This window comes from Artibeus jamaicensis, unplaced genomic scaffold (assembly GCF_021234435.1).
Source record: "Artibeus jamaicensis isolate MK-2021 breed Jamaican fruit bat unplaced genomic scaffold, CSHL_Jam_final contig_685, whole genome shotgun sequence".
NCBI classification, from domain to species: Eukaryota; Metazoa; Chordata; class Mammalia; order Chiroptera; family Phyllostomidae; genus Artibeus; species Artibeus jamaicensis.
In genome coordinates this window covers 13,880,357-13,895,278 of record NW_026521924.1, presented here as the reverse complement: position 1 = coordinate 13,895,278, position 14,922 = coordinate 13,880,357, and the positions used below count along the sequence as shown (strand labels likewise).

At 44.6% G+C, this 14,922-nt stretch overlaps 1 protein-coding gene across 3 annotated transcripts in view; it reads right to left on the bottom strand.

Annotated features, from left to right (window-relative positions):
* Positions 1–6,963: 6,963 nt before the first annotated feature.
* LOC119047690 (signal-regulatory protein beta-1-like) overlaps positions 6,964–14,922 on the bottom strand; it is a 37,836-nt gene continuing 29,877 nt past the window's right edge. For 2 of the 3 annotated variants that reach the window (XM_053671179.1, XM_053671177.1), the window contains exons 5-6: positions 9,534–9,642; positions 6,964–9,022 (exon numbers count right to left, since the gene is read on the bottom strand). In XM_053671179.1, the coding sequence (XP_053527154.1) occupies positions 9,536–9,642 (107 nt within the window). In that variant the 3' untranslated portion in view covers positions 6,964–9,022; positions 9,534–9,535. The remainder of the gene's footprint in view (positions 9,023–9,533; positions 9,643–14,922) is intronic. The other variant, XM_053671178.1, reaches the window with a different exon arrangement.

The following is a 14,922-nucleotide window of genomic DNA, read 5'->3' as shown; positions in this document are numbered from 1 at the left end:
TACACGACGGAATTCTATGCAGCAGAAAGAAAGAAGGAGCTCCTACCCTTTGCAACAGCATGGATGGAACTGGAGAGCATTATGCTAAGTGAAATAAGCCAGGCAGTGAAAGACAAATACCATATGATCTCACCTTTAACAGGAACCTAAACAACAAAACAAACAAGCAAGCAGAATATTACCAAATACACTGAAATAGAGAATAGGCTGACAGTAACCAGAGGGGAGAGGGGTGGAAATTTCAGGGGAAAAGAAGGGTTTACAGGAACAAGTAAAAGGGACACAAGTAAAAGGGTGGGGAGCACTTCGGGGGTGAGCTGGGATGGGAGTAAAAGACAGAAAACTGTACTTGAACAGCAATTAAAATAAATAAATTTTAAAAAGAAAGTCTTAAAAAATCTTAAAACTTAAATCTCATATCCATGATTGGGAAACTCAGTGTTGAAAAGATGTCAATTTGCCTGAATCAATATACAAATAGAATGTAATCGAATGATAATTCTAATATGGTTTTCCATGAAACATGAAATAGATATTTTAAAATACTTTTGGGCCAAGATAGCACACCATTTTGAACAAGAAAAGGAAAGAAGATTTGCCCAAAAGAAGTATAAAAACTGAATATAAAGCAATATTAATTAAGCCAGGCACAGAGATAAGTTCTGATACAGAGATAGACAATTGCTCCACAGAGCAGAGAGCAAACAGAAAGAACCAGGTGCACAAGGAGACCTGACGTAGGGCAAAGGTGGCTGTGCGGACCAGTGAGTGCTGGGTCGTTTATCCTTGTGGAAGAAAAAAAGATACCAGGAAAATACAGCTAGATTAAAGACACAAATACAAAGAGTAAAACCTGATCAGTAACTGAAAGCAGTTTTTGGTGTAAACAAGGTCCCAAATGATACCAACACACTGCTTCTCTGTGGCCCTCACAAGGGCACCAAGAGGGACTCCACCATTCCTGTCAAGGAAGCAAAGACAAGAATGTTTGTTCTAAAGTGGTGCTAGCAAAATATTAGACAAATCCTCAATATCCAGCATGAGAAAAACCAATAAATTATAGCATGTGGTTAAACGGAAAACAAATTGTAGCATATTGTTATAATAGAAAACAATAAAGCAGTGAAAAGCAATAAAATGAAGCTACATATATCAACACAAATAACACAAACTGTTATTTAGCATAAAGAATAAAGTCCCAGACTTCCGCCAAGATGGAGGCGTAGGTGGAAACACTTTGCTTCCTCGCACAACCAAATCTAAAACTAATAAAGTTTTAACAATAATAAACGCCACCAAACCACAGAAAATCAAACAATACGGAGTCTGAAAACAATAAACCGCTCAGCTAAACCAGTGAGAGGGGCGAAGCCAGCAGTGGAGCGGGTCGGGCAAAAAAGATCTCCTGACCCAGGCAGCACGCAGGCAGCCGAGGGCGCGGATCCCAGGTGCGGGGTAGCTATGGGTGGACCCAGGGAAGGTGCAGTGGTTGTGCATTTGAGTGCAGATAAAGCAGTGAAGAAACGAGCATTGAGACAGACCGAGAAGGCCCCAGCGCAGGGCGGCAGGCTCGCACATTTGCACTCAGATAAACAGGCGGGGGCAAGCGGTGAGGCAGACCAGGCAAGCAGAGAGGACCGCCATTGCTCCCTCTCTGACCCCGCCCCCACATACAGCATCACAAACCAGCCCCGGTGGCCCTGCCCTGGTGAATATCTAAGGCCCCTCTCCTCATACATAACAGGCACAAACAGATCAAAACATGGCTCAAGAACAACTCAGAGCCCCAGAGCCAATAAATCTAATGAAGAAATAGCCAAACTTTCAGATGCACAGTTCAAAACATTGGTGATCAGAACTGGTTGATTTTAGTCACAAATTAGAGGAACATATGAAGGCTAAACTAATTGAAATGAAGGGAAGTGCACAGGAAACCAACAGTAATGGAAAGGAAACTGGGGCTCAAATCAAGGGAGTGGACCAGAAGGAAGAAAGAAACAACCAAACAGAAAAGTATGAAGAAACAAGAATTCAAAAAAATGAGGAGAGGCTTAGGAACCTCCAGGACATCTTTAAATGCTCCAACATCCGAATTATAGGAGTACCAGAAGGGGAAGAGGAACAGTCACGAGTGGAAACCTTATTTGAATAAATAATAAAAGAGAACTTCCTCATTCTGGCAAAGGAAATAGACTTCCATGAAATCCAGGAAGCTCAGAGAGTCCCAAAGAAGTTGGACCCAAGAAGGAACACACCAAGGCACATCGTCATTACATTAGCCAAAATTAAAATGAAGGAGAGAATCCTAGAAGCAGCAAGAGGTAAGGGGACAGTAACCTACAAAGGAGTTCCCATCAGACTGTCAGCTGATTTCTCAAAAGAGACCTTACAGGCAAGAAGGGGCTGGAAAGAAGTATTCCAAGTCATGAAAACCAAAGACCTACAACCAAGATTGCTCTATCTAGCACACTTTCATTTAGAATGGAAGGACAGATAAAGTACTTCTCAGATAAGGTCAAATTCAAGGAGTTCATCATCACCAAGCCCTTATTATATGAAATGCTAAAGGGACTTACCTAAGAAAAAGAAGATAAAAAAGATGAACAGTGAAAGGACAGCAAACTCAGAGTTATTAACAACCACACCTAAAACAAAAGCAAACTAAGAGGACAGCTAGATCAGGAGTGAACCATAGAAATGAGGATCACATGGAGGGTTAGCAACAGGGGAGTGGGAGGAGGTGAAGGGGGGAGAAGGTACAGAAAATAAGTAGCATAGACAGTAGATAGAAAATAGATAGGGGGCAGGGTAAGAATAGTAGGGGAAATATAGAATCTAAAGAACTTGAGACATGTGTTCATGAACTAAAGGGGGGATGGTGGGGGAGGGGTGTGCAGGGTGGAGGGGAATGAAGGGTGGGAATAGAACAAATGTAATGGCATAATCAATAAAATTAAAAAATATTAAAAAAATAAAGTTCCAGAGTGATGTGTAAAGTACGATCATATTTGGATAAAAATTAAAACATGCAAAGTAATATTAAATACTGCTGAGTAATTACGCACATGTTATAAAATAATAAGATGTTTATACATTGCAAAGAGATGTCCATGGGTATGTTTATATTATTCTTTATATATTTCAGGATGGCAAAATGTTTGACTAAGTGATTTCAAATATCTATGTGTTAAAAGGAATTCACAATGGCAAAAGCTCTGATTTTATATCTGGTTGACAATGTCTGTGTGTGTGACAGGGTTTGCACGGACCCCCTGTCACTGGAACATAGGACTTGGTGGTCAAGTCGTGGGGGAAGAAACCCAGGGCCTTTTCCATCTCAGCTACTGAGGCTGCTGATATCCATCTGATGTGCCTACACTGTGCGTGGTCCCATTGGCCTAGGCCACTTTGAAACAATAGTGTAGATTCTCAACTTTTGTTCTGGCAGCTTAAAATTTCAGTGTTGCAAACTACAAAGAAGCAAAGATTATTTACACTTGTTATCATTTCATTACAGAACATGAAGCTTTAATACAAGAAACAGACAATGAACAATCCTTTCGATAAAATAGATTTAGCTTTTTTGCCCCATTTTATTGAGATGTAATTGACATATAGCTTTGCACATTAGTTTTAAAGTAGAGGATGATTTATGTGTGTTTTTATTATTGCAAAATGATTGTCACAATGAGTTTGTTAACATCTATCACCTCACATAGTCAAATTGTTTGTTCACGTGATGAGAACGTTTAATATTTACTCTTTAGCACCTTTCAAATGTGCACACAGTGTTGTCCACTGTGGTCGCCATGTCGTACCTTGTGTCCTCAAACGTATTTATCTTATCAACGGACGTGTGTGCATTAGGCCACCTTTACCTACTTTCCCAACCACCACGCCCTGCCCCTGGCAACCCCCAACCTGTTCTCTGTACCTAGGAGTTTCATTTATTCGATTCTATAAATGAGAACATACAGTGTTTGTCTTTCCCTCTCTGAATTATCACATTAGCACAATGCCCTTAAGTTCTATTTATGTTGTTGCAAATGGCAATATTTTCTTCTTTCTATGAATGAACAATATTCCATTACATATGTACTATATGTACTCTATTCTCTTTAGTTGTCATCCACTGATGAATAACTACTTGGTTCCTTGACTTGAATATTGTAAATAATGCCACAATGAACATGGGGGTGCAGGCATCTCTTGAAGATAGTCATTTTATTGCATCCGGATATATACCCAGAACAGTGTGGTAGTTCTGTTAATTTGTTTGAAGACCGTCTGTGCTGTATTCCATAGCGGCTGCATCAAACCTCCGTTTAAATGAATTCACTGCTGTTTCTTTGATTTTCCTGATCCTCTTTTCTGCTTCGTTTAGTCTACTGTTGAGACCTTCCTTTGAACATTTTAGTTCAGTGATTGTATATCTTCACCTCTGTAGTTTCTGTTTGTTCTGTTCTGATACACGTAATCTCTTTGTCACGATTCTCACATTGTGCAACACTGTTCACCTGGGCAGGTGAGTATCTTTGTCAGCATCAGGTAAAATGGTTAGTGAAATAATCCAGATGTATTTCTAGAGTTTTTTTAAAGATTTTATTTATTTATCTTTAGAGAGGAAGAGAAGGAGAGAAGGAGAGAAACATCAATGTATGGTTGCCTCTCATGAGTCCCCTGCCGGGAACTGGCCTGTAACCCAGGCATGTGCCCTGGCTGGTAATTGAACCGCAATCATGTGGTTCGCAGGCCTGTGCTCAATCCACTGAGCTATGCCAGCCAGGGCTCTAGAGTTTTATCTTATTCTTTTATTTGCTACATAATCCTTCATTTCTTCACTTTCTTTGACTCTCTGTGTTGGTTTCTGTGCATTCAATAAAAGGCAATTTTGATGAAGTGGTTTGTTGTAGATGAATTTTATAATTCAGCCCTGATCTAGCACTTGATGGTCTCTCTGAACCGTGTGTTGTCCCAGCTGCCTTGTATGTTCTTGGTGGCCCCCAACCGTTCAGGTGACATTTCATGTCCCAAGGGGAGGGTATCAGTCTGCACCTCGGTGCAGCCTGCTTGGACCATGCATCTTTTCCAGTACAAAGTTTGTTAGTTAGTTATTGACCAATGAAGGGACCAAATGGGATCAGACAGTAAGCCTGATTAGCCAGGAAGAAGAAGCCTCACAGACACACAGGGAAGAGCAGCATCCTTGCCAAAGCAACGCTAATCCCCTAGTAGGCAGGACAGACCAGCTTTGCAATCTCCCCAGGGAACAAGCAGGTAGGTGGGGAGGGAGACACAGTGAGGGGGAAATTCCTCTGCTGAGGCATGTGCAGTAGAAGCCTAAATGGTGACAACAAAGGGGAGGGGACAAACCTGAGAAGAGAGATTGAATAGAGGTTGGCACCAGCACAGCCCAGGGAAGATCCAGGGAAGAAACTGGGTAGTTTGAAATAAAAGCCTGCTCTAGCCCAAGCCCAAAGAAATATAATCAAAGCTTAACCAAGGTGGGGGCATCAGAACTCTCTCTTCAGCTGCAATGCAGGTCCTAGCACATTGTCATTGGCTGGGCAGGAACAGAAACTGTGCTGGACTACTGGGGCTTCATGTGCCAGGTTAAGGGCATGGCAGCTCTGGATACTGACCCCCTCTCCATGGCTTGGAGGGCCCAAGGGCAGGCCTGTGGTCCCAGAGGCTGGAATTCTTTCACAGCAAGGTGGAACTGAGCAACCTGGTCATGGATAAGACATTGCCTAAGCCCTCCATTTGTTTTTGCTCCAATAAATCTTGCCACTATGCCTTAAGGCCTCCCAAGTATGTATCCTGAAATGCACTTCCTGTGATACCATGGACAAATTCTATTCCCTCTGGCAACAGATTCTCAGGCAGAAGCTTGTAAAATACATAGACCTTTTTCGGGGGAAGATGGGGTGGGGGATGGGAGATTCTGACTTCTGTCTATGTTTTTCTGTTGTTCTTGTTTGTATTGTACAGTCTTGTGAGATCCACTAACACAAGACCCACAGCCACCAGAGCCAGGCCATCAGTGGCTGCATCCCCTGAGCAGCAGCCACAAGGGCCAACGGACTAGATGTGCACACAGGCTCCTTCAGGGGGACACCAGGACCAGGCGTGCAGCAGAGGGAATGTGCAGGTGATACCACTCAGCTCCCTGCTGTCTGGAGAGGACTGTTGGCCTTCGATGTGGGTTAAATTAGGAGCCTGGTCGTCAGACTGCAGATTGTATAGAAAGTAAACAGGCCTCTGTCAAGGAAAGACTGGGAGATGGGCATTTCTCTCTGCTGCCTCTGTGTTGAGCCCAGGGTGTCGGGATAGATGGGCAATTTGTCCTCACAGCCCATTGAGAACTGCTTCCTTGCTCACTGCACTGCTGTGGGTGTTGTGGATCCAAGCCCCACTGCCTTTCATATCTACTTGTTTTGGGGGCTAATCCCTTAAGGTGGGAAATGTTAGGTTTAAATTCCACTCGTCAAGGAGACACTGGGAATTGTGAGTCTCTCCCAATTGTAGGTCTCTGTGCTGGAGGTGGAGTTTGGGGTGAGATCATATCCCATTCTGTTCTCTTTGTTTAGAAGTGGGTGTTTTCCTTGGGTGTCCAATGTGTGGGAGTCTCCCAAATAGTCTCTGTGTCTCTTTCTCAGAAAATTGTTCCCCTAATAGCTGTAGATGCGGTGAGTCTCTGGGGGAAGGTGAGTTTAGGTGCCTCCATAGAATTATTAGGTTTTGCTTCAAAGAACAAATTCTTATTTTTTTCATTTTAGGTAAGTTTGAGGTCCTACATTCACAGGGAAGCCAAAACCCGAGGCAACAGGGTTTTGGAAAGACAAGATTTATTTGTCCAGTTGTTGAACCAGGGGACAGAGAAGGCTCAGGTCAGTCCCCCCCTCACCCCAGAATACAGAGTTAGAGCAAGTTTTAAAAATAATGTAAAGGAGACATTGTACATATTTATTAAAATCTAATTTATGAGTCTTGGTTGGACAATTTTGGAAGAAAGTCATAAAAGGGAAGGAATGGGAAAGGTGAGTGAAGGTCTAAAGGAAACCCTCATGGGCAGGGTCTCATTGGGTGAGATCTGGGTGCCCCACAAGTGCCGATTCCTGGGCCTCCATCCCTTCTGACTACTGTCTATGAGGACCAGGTCTATGCTCAGAGTTTCTGTCTTGGCACAAATATAGCTTCAGGCCACCCTTCAGGGTTAGTTGAAGTTCATTCGTCGGCTCTCTGAACATGCCCTTTGCCTCTGGGACCAGTCTGATGTGGTTTGGTCTTGTGTCCCTGAGACTCTGCTCTGTGAGGAGTCCCGCTGTTATAAAAAGGAAAGAAAAACCCCAAACTATTAGGGTCTGGTTTCGGCATTCGTGTCTAGTTGCAATTATATTGTGATTTGCTCCAGTTTCCCCTCATCCTGGCAATTGTGCCCCCAACTTTGAAGCAAATGTCACTCTTGCTGTCTTTAAAGAGATTCTCAGTTCCAGATGCCAGGCTACAAGTAGGGTAATTTTTCCCAGAAAAGTCTGAGAACACCTTCAGGCAGCCAGGCTGCTGCAAGATATTCAATGTCACTCCTTCACAGGGTTGGAGACCCGCAGATGGTGTTCCTCACTGAACAAAGGAAGAGAAGGATCTTATCACACACACCTTGTTCCAGGCCCTGTGTGCTTCACACATTGCTCTCTCCTTTAAAGCCCCCACAGTTCTTTGAGGCAGCAGGATTCCCATTTTTCAGGGGGGCATGGAATTGGCTCAGAGAGGGTCAGTGAGTTGCCCAAGTTCAAGGTCACATAACTGAACCCAGGTATCTGAACCCAGGCATCTTTGCCTACCAGACCTCAGAGGGGAACATCTCTGCTTGATTTCTCAAGACTTTGAACACACCCTCACTCAGTGTCCGATGGATCACAGGAAAGTGTGGTTCCTAAAGACTTATCGGGTCCAGAGATTCCTACACTCAGACACTCTAGGCCAACACATTTTTGAAAAATAATTGTACATATCAGTTTTCAAAGAAAAAATTAATTTTAAATGCCCTTCCAGTTACTGTAAATGCCATCTTACAGTAGAAAGCTAATACCTAAAAAATACAAAGAATAAAATTCATTTTGTCTGTCATTAACACATATTAATTGATTGTCTATGTTGAAAACTCACTTAAAATATCTAGAGATAATTCTAAAGGGATATATTAAGGGGATAGCATGTATTCAAGAAAATCTATTAAAACTAGGCAAGAAAAGTGAAATTCTGTGGTGTTTGAATCAAGATCCTGCCCCTCAGCCTCTTCCACTCAACCAGATGAAAACCCCTCCAGATGCGAACAACCTGAACACAGGCCCAGCTCCCAGTTGAAACAGTTCAGGGTTCTCAGCTTACATGAAATTACTGTACCTCCGATTCATACTGTCCTTTAGAAGCAAACAAAAATTTTTTAAAGGCATATCCATTATTGAACCACAGCCAATCTGAAGGCGGCTACCTCACAGTATCACGCTGTACAACTTGGTCACAGCATTGCTTTCTCTTCCTGAGGCTCCTGGTTGATGGTGTTGGATAAAGGTCTGATGGCATCAGTGTCACTGTCCCTTCCATGTCCTCAATTCTCAGCAGCCCATTTTTCCTCCAACCACATTTAAGTCATCAGTGAGAGATAACGGCCCAGGTGACCATCTGGGGTTCTGTGTGTGATTCTGAGAGGACCATGGATGAAGGCCCAGGTCTGGGGGCATCACGGATGGTGAGAAGGGGCACTAGGGGCCCATGGGCAGCAAGTCTGCTCAGGGGAGAGGCATTTGAACAAGAGTCGGTAACACTTCCAGTCAATCTTCTTTTCCTTAGGCTGAGTGTGTCCTATGAGGAGGGAGACTGCGGAGATGGAGGGTGTTGAGCAGCAGGGGAGGAAGGAAGGGGCTGCAGGAAACAGGGTCTCATTTAATTATCTGCTCATCATTGAAGAAGTGTTCCCTGCATGTCTCCTGTGTTCCAGGCTGTCTTGTTCCTGACACGCCTGTCATGAGAGAACATACAGCACCTGGCATAGGACTCCTCAGCCTTTCTCCCCAAGTACTGATGTCCTTTCCCCATCCCTTCCCCTCTGTCACAAGGAAGATCAGAGCCAGGACAACCCTCAGAGCAGCAGGTTCAGGAATTCTCAACAATACTCTAAAGTGTGAATTCTTTTAACTCCCAAAGGACCAGGGATCAAATAATCCAGAGATGGTCTTCAATGGAACCACCCTCTCAGCTGCCCCTCATTCAACTCCCTCTGCCCACTTCCTCCACAGAAACCCTAAGATCTTGTGGACACCCATTAACACCTTTGATCCAGCCCACCTCCTACAGAACCCACCCACTTCATAGGAAGTGAGAATCTCTTAGAGGGATCTTAGAGATTCCTGAGTGTACTGATGTACATGCATCACCTTCTCTTTATGCAATGTTACCTCTGACCCTGTGTGACCTGTGGCTGGCCCCTTCTGGGACAGACCTTGGCCTGCTCTCCCCATCACACAACTTACAGTCAGGCTTTCCACGTCCTGTGGACATAGAGGGCAGAGACACCAACCACCAGCAGTACCTTGAAGCCTAGAAGGAGCCCTACGAGGACGTCAGTAGATGCTTCAGGGCCTGAAAACAGAAAAACAGGAGGAGCTGTTAGAGAAAACCATTTCCAGGGGCCTGTAGTGGCTCCGTCTTGGGCTGCCTGCACCCACCAATGTGCTGAATGTCTTTAATCCCGCTCTGCTCTCAGGCTCAAGGCAGAAATCAGAGTAAAGAGCTTCCTCATCCTCAATCACCTCCTTCCTCCTTTGCCAGGGCTGTCTTCCTTGAGGGAGGGGGTGAAGAATATGTGTGCTTAGCAACCCATGAGTCTGACCCCTGCTTAACTGACATGAACCTCATTCCCCTATGAGGCAGGTAGTTTTATCCTCAGTCTAATGAGGAAACAGAATCTCAGAGAGTTTATGGAGGTCACAGATTAGTAAGATTCAAACCTACAACATACATCACTGTTGCTTTTTCGATGATCCTAAGCCCTTGTCTTTTGAGGGAAAACAAGAGCAGCCTCTCAGAGTTGCAGCAACAATGTACTTCTCATGAGAGCTGCAGCTGGAAAACATCCTGGGATTCAAAGAAATGCACAAAGATTGGGAGGTGCTGAAACACCATTCAGGGGGCTGTGACCCCAAGGTCTGTGTCAGCTGAAATGTTTCTACTGCACAGAGAAAGTCATATCTCAGAAAGAACACCTTCAGATTCTTTGCAGGTGTATAATGACCCATTTTTGTTTAAATAAACAAGGACATTAAATAATTCATTATAATTTAAAATATCCTTAATGTAGGACTGAGGAATTCACCATATTTCCCGTGGGAAGGTGGAGAATGGCAATTCTCAGCTGAGAGGTTCTCTGGGACATTCCCTCAGGGGAAGGGAGCTTCAGTGTCAAGTTTGTACCCCTCTTAGGTGGGAGAGAGGGTCAGAGGGCTGGCTGGACAGAGAGTATAAAGGTTCAGCTCCCTCCTCTCTATTTAAACATTTCTCAGAGAATGTTCTTCTGTCCAGGTCTCTGTGGAGCAGCTAAGCCTGGAGCCTGCATTGCAGTTCAGCAGCTCCCTCTCCTGCTCCTTTTTTCCCTCAGGCATGTGGATTCTGACAGCTCCCCACAGTGAGCTTCCCACACTCTATGTCCATTCAGAGTCTGCTTCCTGGGGAAACTGAGCTAAAGGAGTATGTCCGGGAGCCCTCTGGGGAACAAATATGAAAATGCAACTTAAAAATGGATCATGCACTGGTGGGTTGGTCAAGAAGACCCAGCTCTGGCTGGAGGAGGAGCAGAGCTCAGCCCAGCTGGCCCTATGGATGTAATGGTTAAAATGTTCACTGGTGATCTACTTCTGGCCAAGGTGGTGGCATAGGTGAAAATACTATACCTCCTTGCACAAGCAAGTTTATAAACAACAAATATTTTAAAAACAGAATGCAACCAAAACAGAGAGAAAATTAAACTGTACCGAAGTCCAATAACAACAAACCATTCATCCAGATTGGTAAGAGGGGTGGAATCAGTGGCTGGCAGAGTAGAGTCGTGGAGGAAAAACCTGACGAACCCAGGCCCCAGGCTGCTGTTGGAGATCCCAGGCATGGGAGACAATGGGCAGACCCAGTGAGGGCTCAAGGTGGCTGGCTGATCACGGTCACACATTCGTGCGCAGATAAACCAGGCAAAGGAGTGAGATAGACTGTACAACCCATGGCCCCAGAGCCAGGAAATAAGCCTAAAAGCACCAATTGGAAAATCTTTTGGGGGTTGAGGTGCGGGGAGAGGCTCCCAGGCACACAGAGAGTTCGTTGGAGAGACCTACAGGGTCCTGGAAAGTGCACAAGCCCACATATCTGGGAACTAGCACCAGAAGAACCCAATTTGCTTGTGGAAAGCAGCAGAGGGGACAGAACTCTGAGAGAGAGCAGAAAAAAACGCCATTGCTTCTTTCTGACCCTGCCCCCACATACAGTGTCAAAACCCAGTGACCTGGGTTGTCCCGCCCTGGTGAACACCTAAGGCTCTGCCCCTCATACATAAGAAGCACAAACAGACCAAAACATTATGGCTCAAGAAGAACAGCTCAAAGCCGCAGAGCCAATACTTCTAAGTCACCAAGAGATGGCCAACCTATTGGATGCATAGTTCAAAACACTGGTGATCAGGATGCTCACAGAACTGGTTGATTTTGGTCACAAATTAGATGAACAAATGAAGGCTTCACTAAGTGAAATGAAGCAAAATGCACAGGGAAACAATAGTGATGAGAAAGAAACTGGGACTCAAATCAATGGAGTAGACCAAAAGGAAGACAAAAATGACCAAACAGAAAACAATGAAGAAACAAGAATTAAAAAAAAAAATGAGGAGAGGCTTAAGAACCTCCAGGACATCTTTAAATGTTCCAACATCTGAATTATAGGGGTACCAGAAGGGGAAGAAGAAGAACAACAAGTGGAAAATTTATTTGAACAAATAATAAAAGAGAACTTCCTCAATCTGGCAAAGAAAATAGACTTCCAGGGAATCCAGGAAGCTCAGAGAGTCCCAAAGAAGTTGGACCCAAGGAGGAACACACCAAGGCACATCATCATTACATTAGCCAAGATTAAAATGAAAGAGAGAATCCTAGAAGCAACAAGAGATAAGGGGACAGTCACCTACAAAGGAGTCCCCATCAGGCTGTCAGTGGATTTCTCAAAAGAGACCATACAGGCAAGAAGGGGCTGGAAAGAAGTATTCCAAGTCATGAAATCCAAAGACCTACATCTAAGACTGCTCTATCCAGCAAAGCTTTCATTTAGAATGGAAGGGCAGATAAAGTGCTTCTCAGATAAGGTCAAGTTAAAGGAGTTTATCATCACCAAGCCCTTATTATATGAAATGTTAAAAGGACTTACCTAAGAAAAAGAAGATAAAAAATATGCACAGTGAAAGGACAGCAAACTCACAGTTATTAACAACCACACCTAAAACAAAAGCAAACTAAGAGGACAGCTAGATCAGGAGTGAACCATAGAAATGAAGATCACATGGAGGGTTAGCAACAGGGGAGTGGAAGGAGGAGGGGGGAAGAAGGTACAGAGACTAAGTAGCATAGACGTTAGGTAGAAAATAGACAGGGGGTAGGACAAGAAAAGTAAGGGAAATATAGTATCTAAAGAACTTGAGACACGTGGACATGAACTAGAGGGGGCAATGGGGGGAGTAGATGTGCAGCACGGAGGGGAATGAAGAGGGGGTAATAGAACAACTATAATGGCATAATCAATAAAACATATTAAAAATTTTTTTAACTGGTGGTGAACAGGAATTCTCTAACAAAAGCAAGGGATAATGAAGCATCAGTCCTTAGGAAATTAGTTGGGAAATGGTAAATAAAAGGACTATGCAATTGGATGGCTGTTGCTGGAGCATCAGTCCTTTGGAGAAAGACAAAGAAGAGTTAAGAGGGATTATTGCAAGGCAAAGGTTAAGTGTGAGCCAGAAAAGTTTTTTTCATACTACTTCAGGTTGTTTTTATTTCTAGAACAATAGAGCAGACAAAACTGAGATTTGGGTCAAGGATGTAATTCTAGAAGTAGCAGGACACAGAGGAGATTGAACTTTCCACTCCAATGGGCCCTCTCAGCCAGAGCAGGGCCCTGATGGGGAGATCAGGGACCCTGAGATAGGGGCCTCTGGGCCAAAGCACTCAACAATGTTTATTCCCAGCACAGCTACTTAACTCCAACTCTGACCTCTCCAAACCAAAGGGAATACAAAAAAGAGAAAGTAGATCTTACACACGACTGGGTCTCAGTATTACTTGAAAAGAAAATGTAAAAGTGTCAAAAATAACCGTAGGTGAAACAGAAGAACGACCAAATCCTAGTGCAAAGTTTTCCACATGGCACTTTCCCACCCTCACTCAGGCACAAGGCACAGGGCAGCTACCAGAGGGGCTGAGAGCTACACCACCACCAATATTGAGTCCACCCTAACTCTGAAATACTGCACAGTGTCCTGGAGACCAGAGCACAGACCATAGGAGAAGGCTTCAGAGTAAATCTGCGCAAAGGTGGGCACAGAATCCCATAATCTGTGACTATGTTACCTTTCCTGGCAAAAGGATCTGGTCATGGTGATTGAGAAATGAAATTGGGACGTGATCCAGGATTTTCCAAGTGGAGCCAATGTACTCACAGATCCTGTTAAGTGAGAGGGGAGGTAGATGAGCCAGAGAAGGAGGTGTGATGACAGGGGCAGAGCTCAGAGTGCTGTGGGGCCTCAGCAGAGGGTGTGGGCAGCCTCTAGGGCTGCAAAGGCAAGGACCCGGATTCTCCCCTAGAGCCCCAGGGGCAGCCCAGTCCTGCCAACCCACTGCAGACCTCTGACCTCTAGAGCTGGAGATAATAACCCTGTGTTGTTTAAGGGACTGAATGTGTGGTGATTTGCTGTAGCAGCCACAGGAAGCTGATGCAAGGAAGCCGGAATGTTATAAAGGGACAGAAGAGATTGAAGAGACAGGTTCTCAACTTCCACTGAGAAAAGGCAAGAACATAACAGAAAAAACATGTTGGGCAACTGCATGTTAACTGGAAATAGAAATAGCAGAGATGGGAAATTTAGAATGCTAAAGACAAAAAAGAACAAAAACTGAGGACTCAAAACAATGTTCTCTTTATCGAAACCAACCATCCACCATAAATCCGCATCAATATATGTGGATTTTGCTATATTGACAGAAGAGAGGTTCATTCATCTAGAAACACCTCAGTACCATAAACATGACCAAAAAGAGGTGCATTGTTGTGCCACACCCACTGGCCCAGGACAGCAGCGGCCTGAATCCTCAGATGCTGGTGTAGACTGTGACACCCCAGGGCAGAGGGTCACATATGTACCTTGCACTTTGCTTCAGCCAGTCAACCCAGACAACCCAAAACCATTCCCAGGTTAGTACTCAGCAGTGCGCGGGCCAGGCCCACTGGGGGAACACGGAGGTAACAGCCTGCTTGAGACACGCGAGAGATGGAGACTCACAAGCAAACCCAAGGAGGTGCAGGGAAGATGGCAGAGACTCATCTCTCCTGCTTCCTGTTCAGTTCTCCTCTGACCCCTGGAGATAACACCAGGTTCGGGCACAGGAGGACTGGGGGGATGGAAGAAAGGGCACACTGGCTGGGGACCCGAGGATGGGGAAGAAACTCGGCATTCAGGCATCGGAGGTGGCACTATCCTCACACCCCAGCCCAGAGTGCAACCCAGCTGTGGCAGTTAAAAGTCTAAAATCAACAATCTGTGTTACTGTCTCCAAAAACAAGCAAAGGGGGTGCAAAATCCACCCAAAGCAAGCAGCAGGAAGGAAATTATAAAGAAGG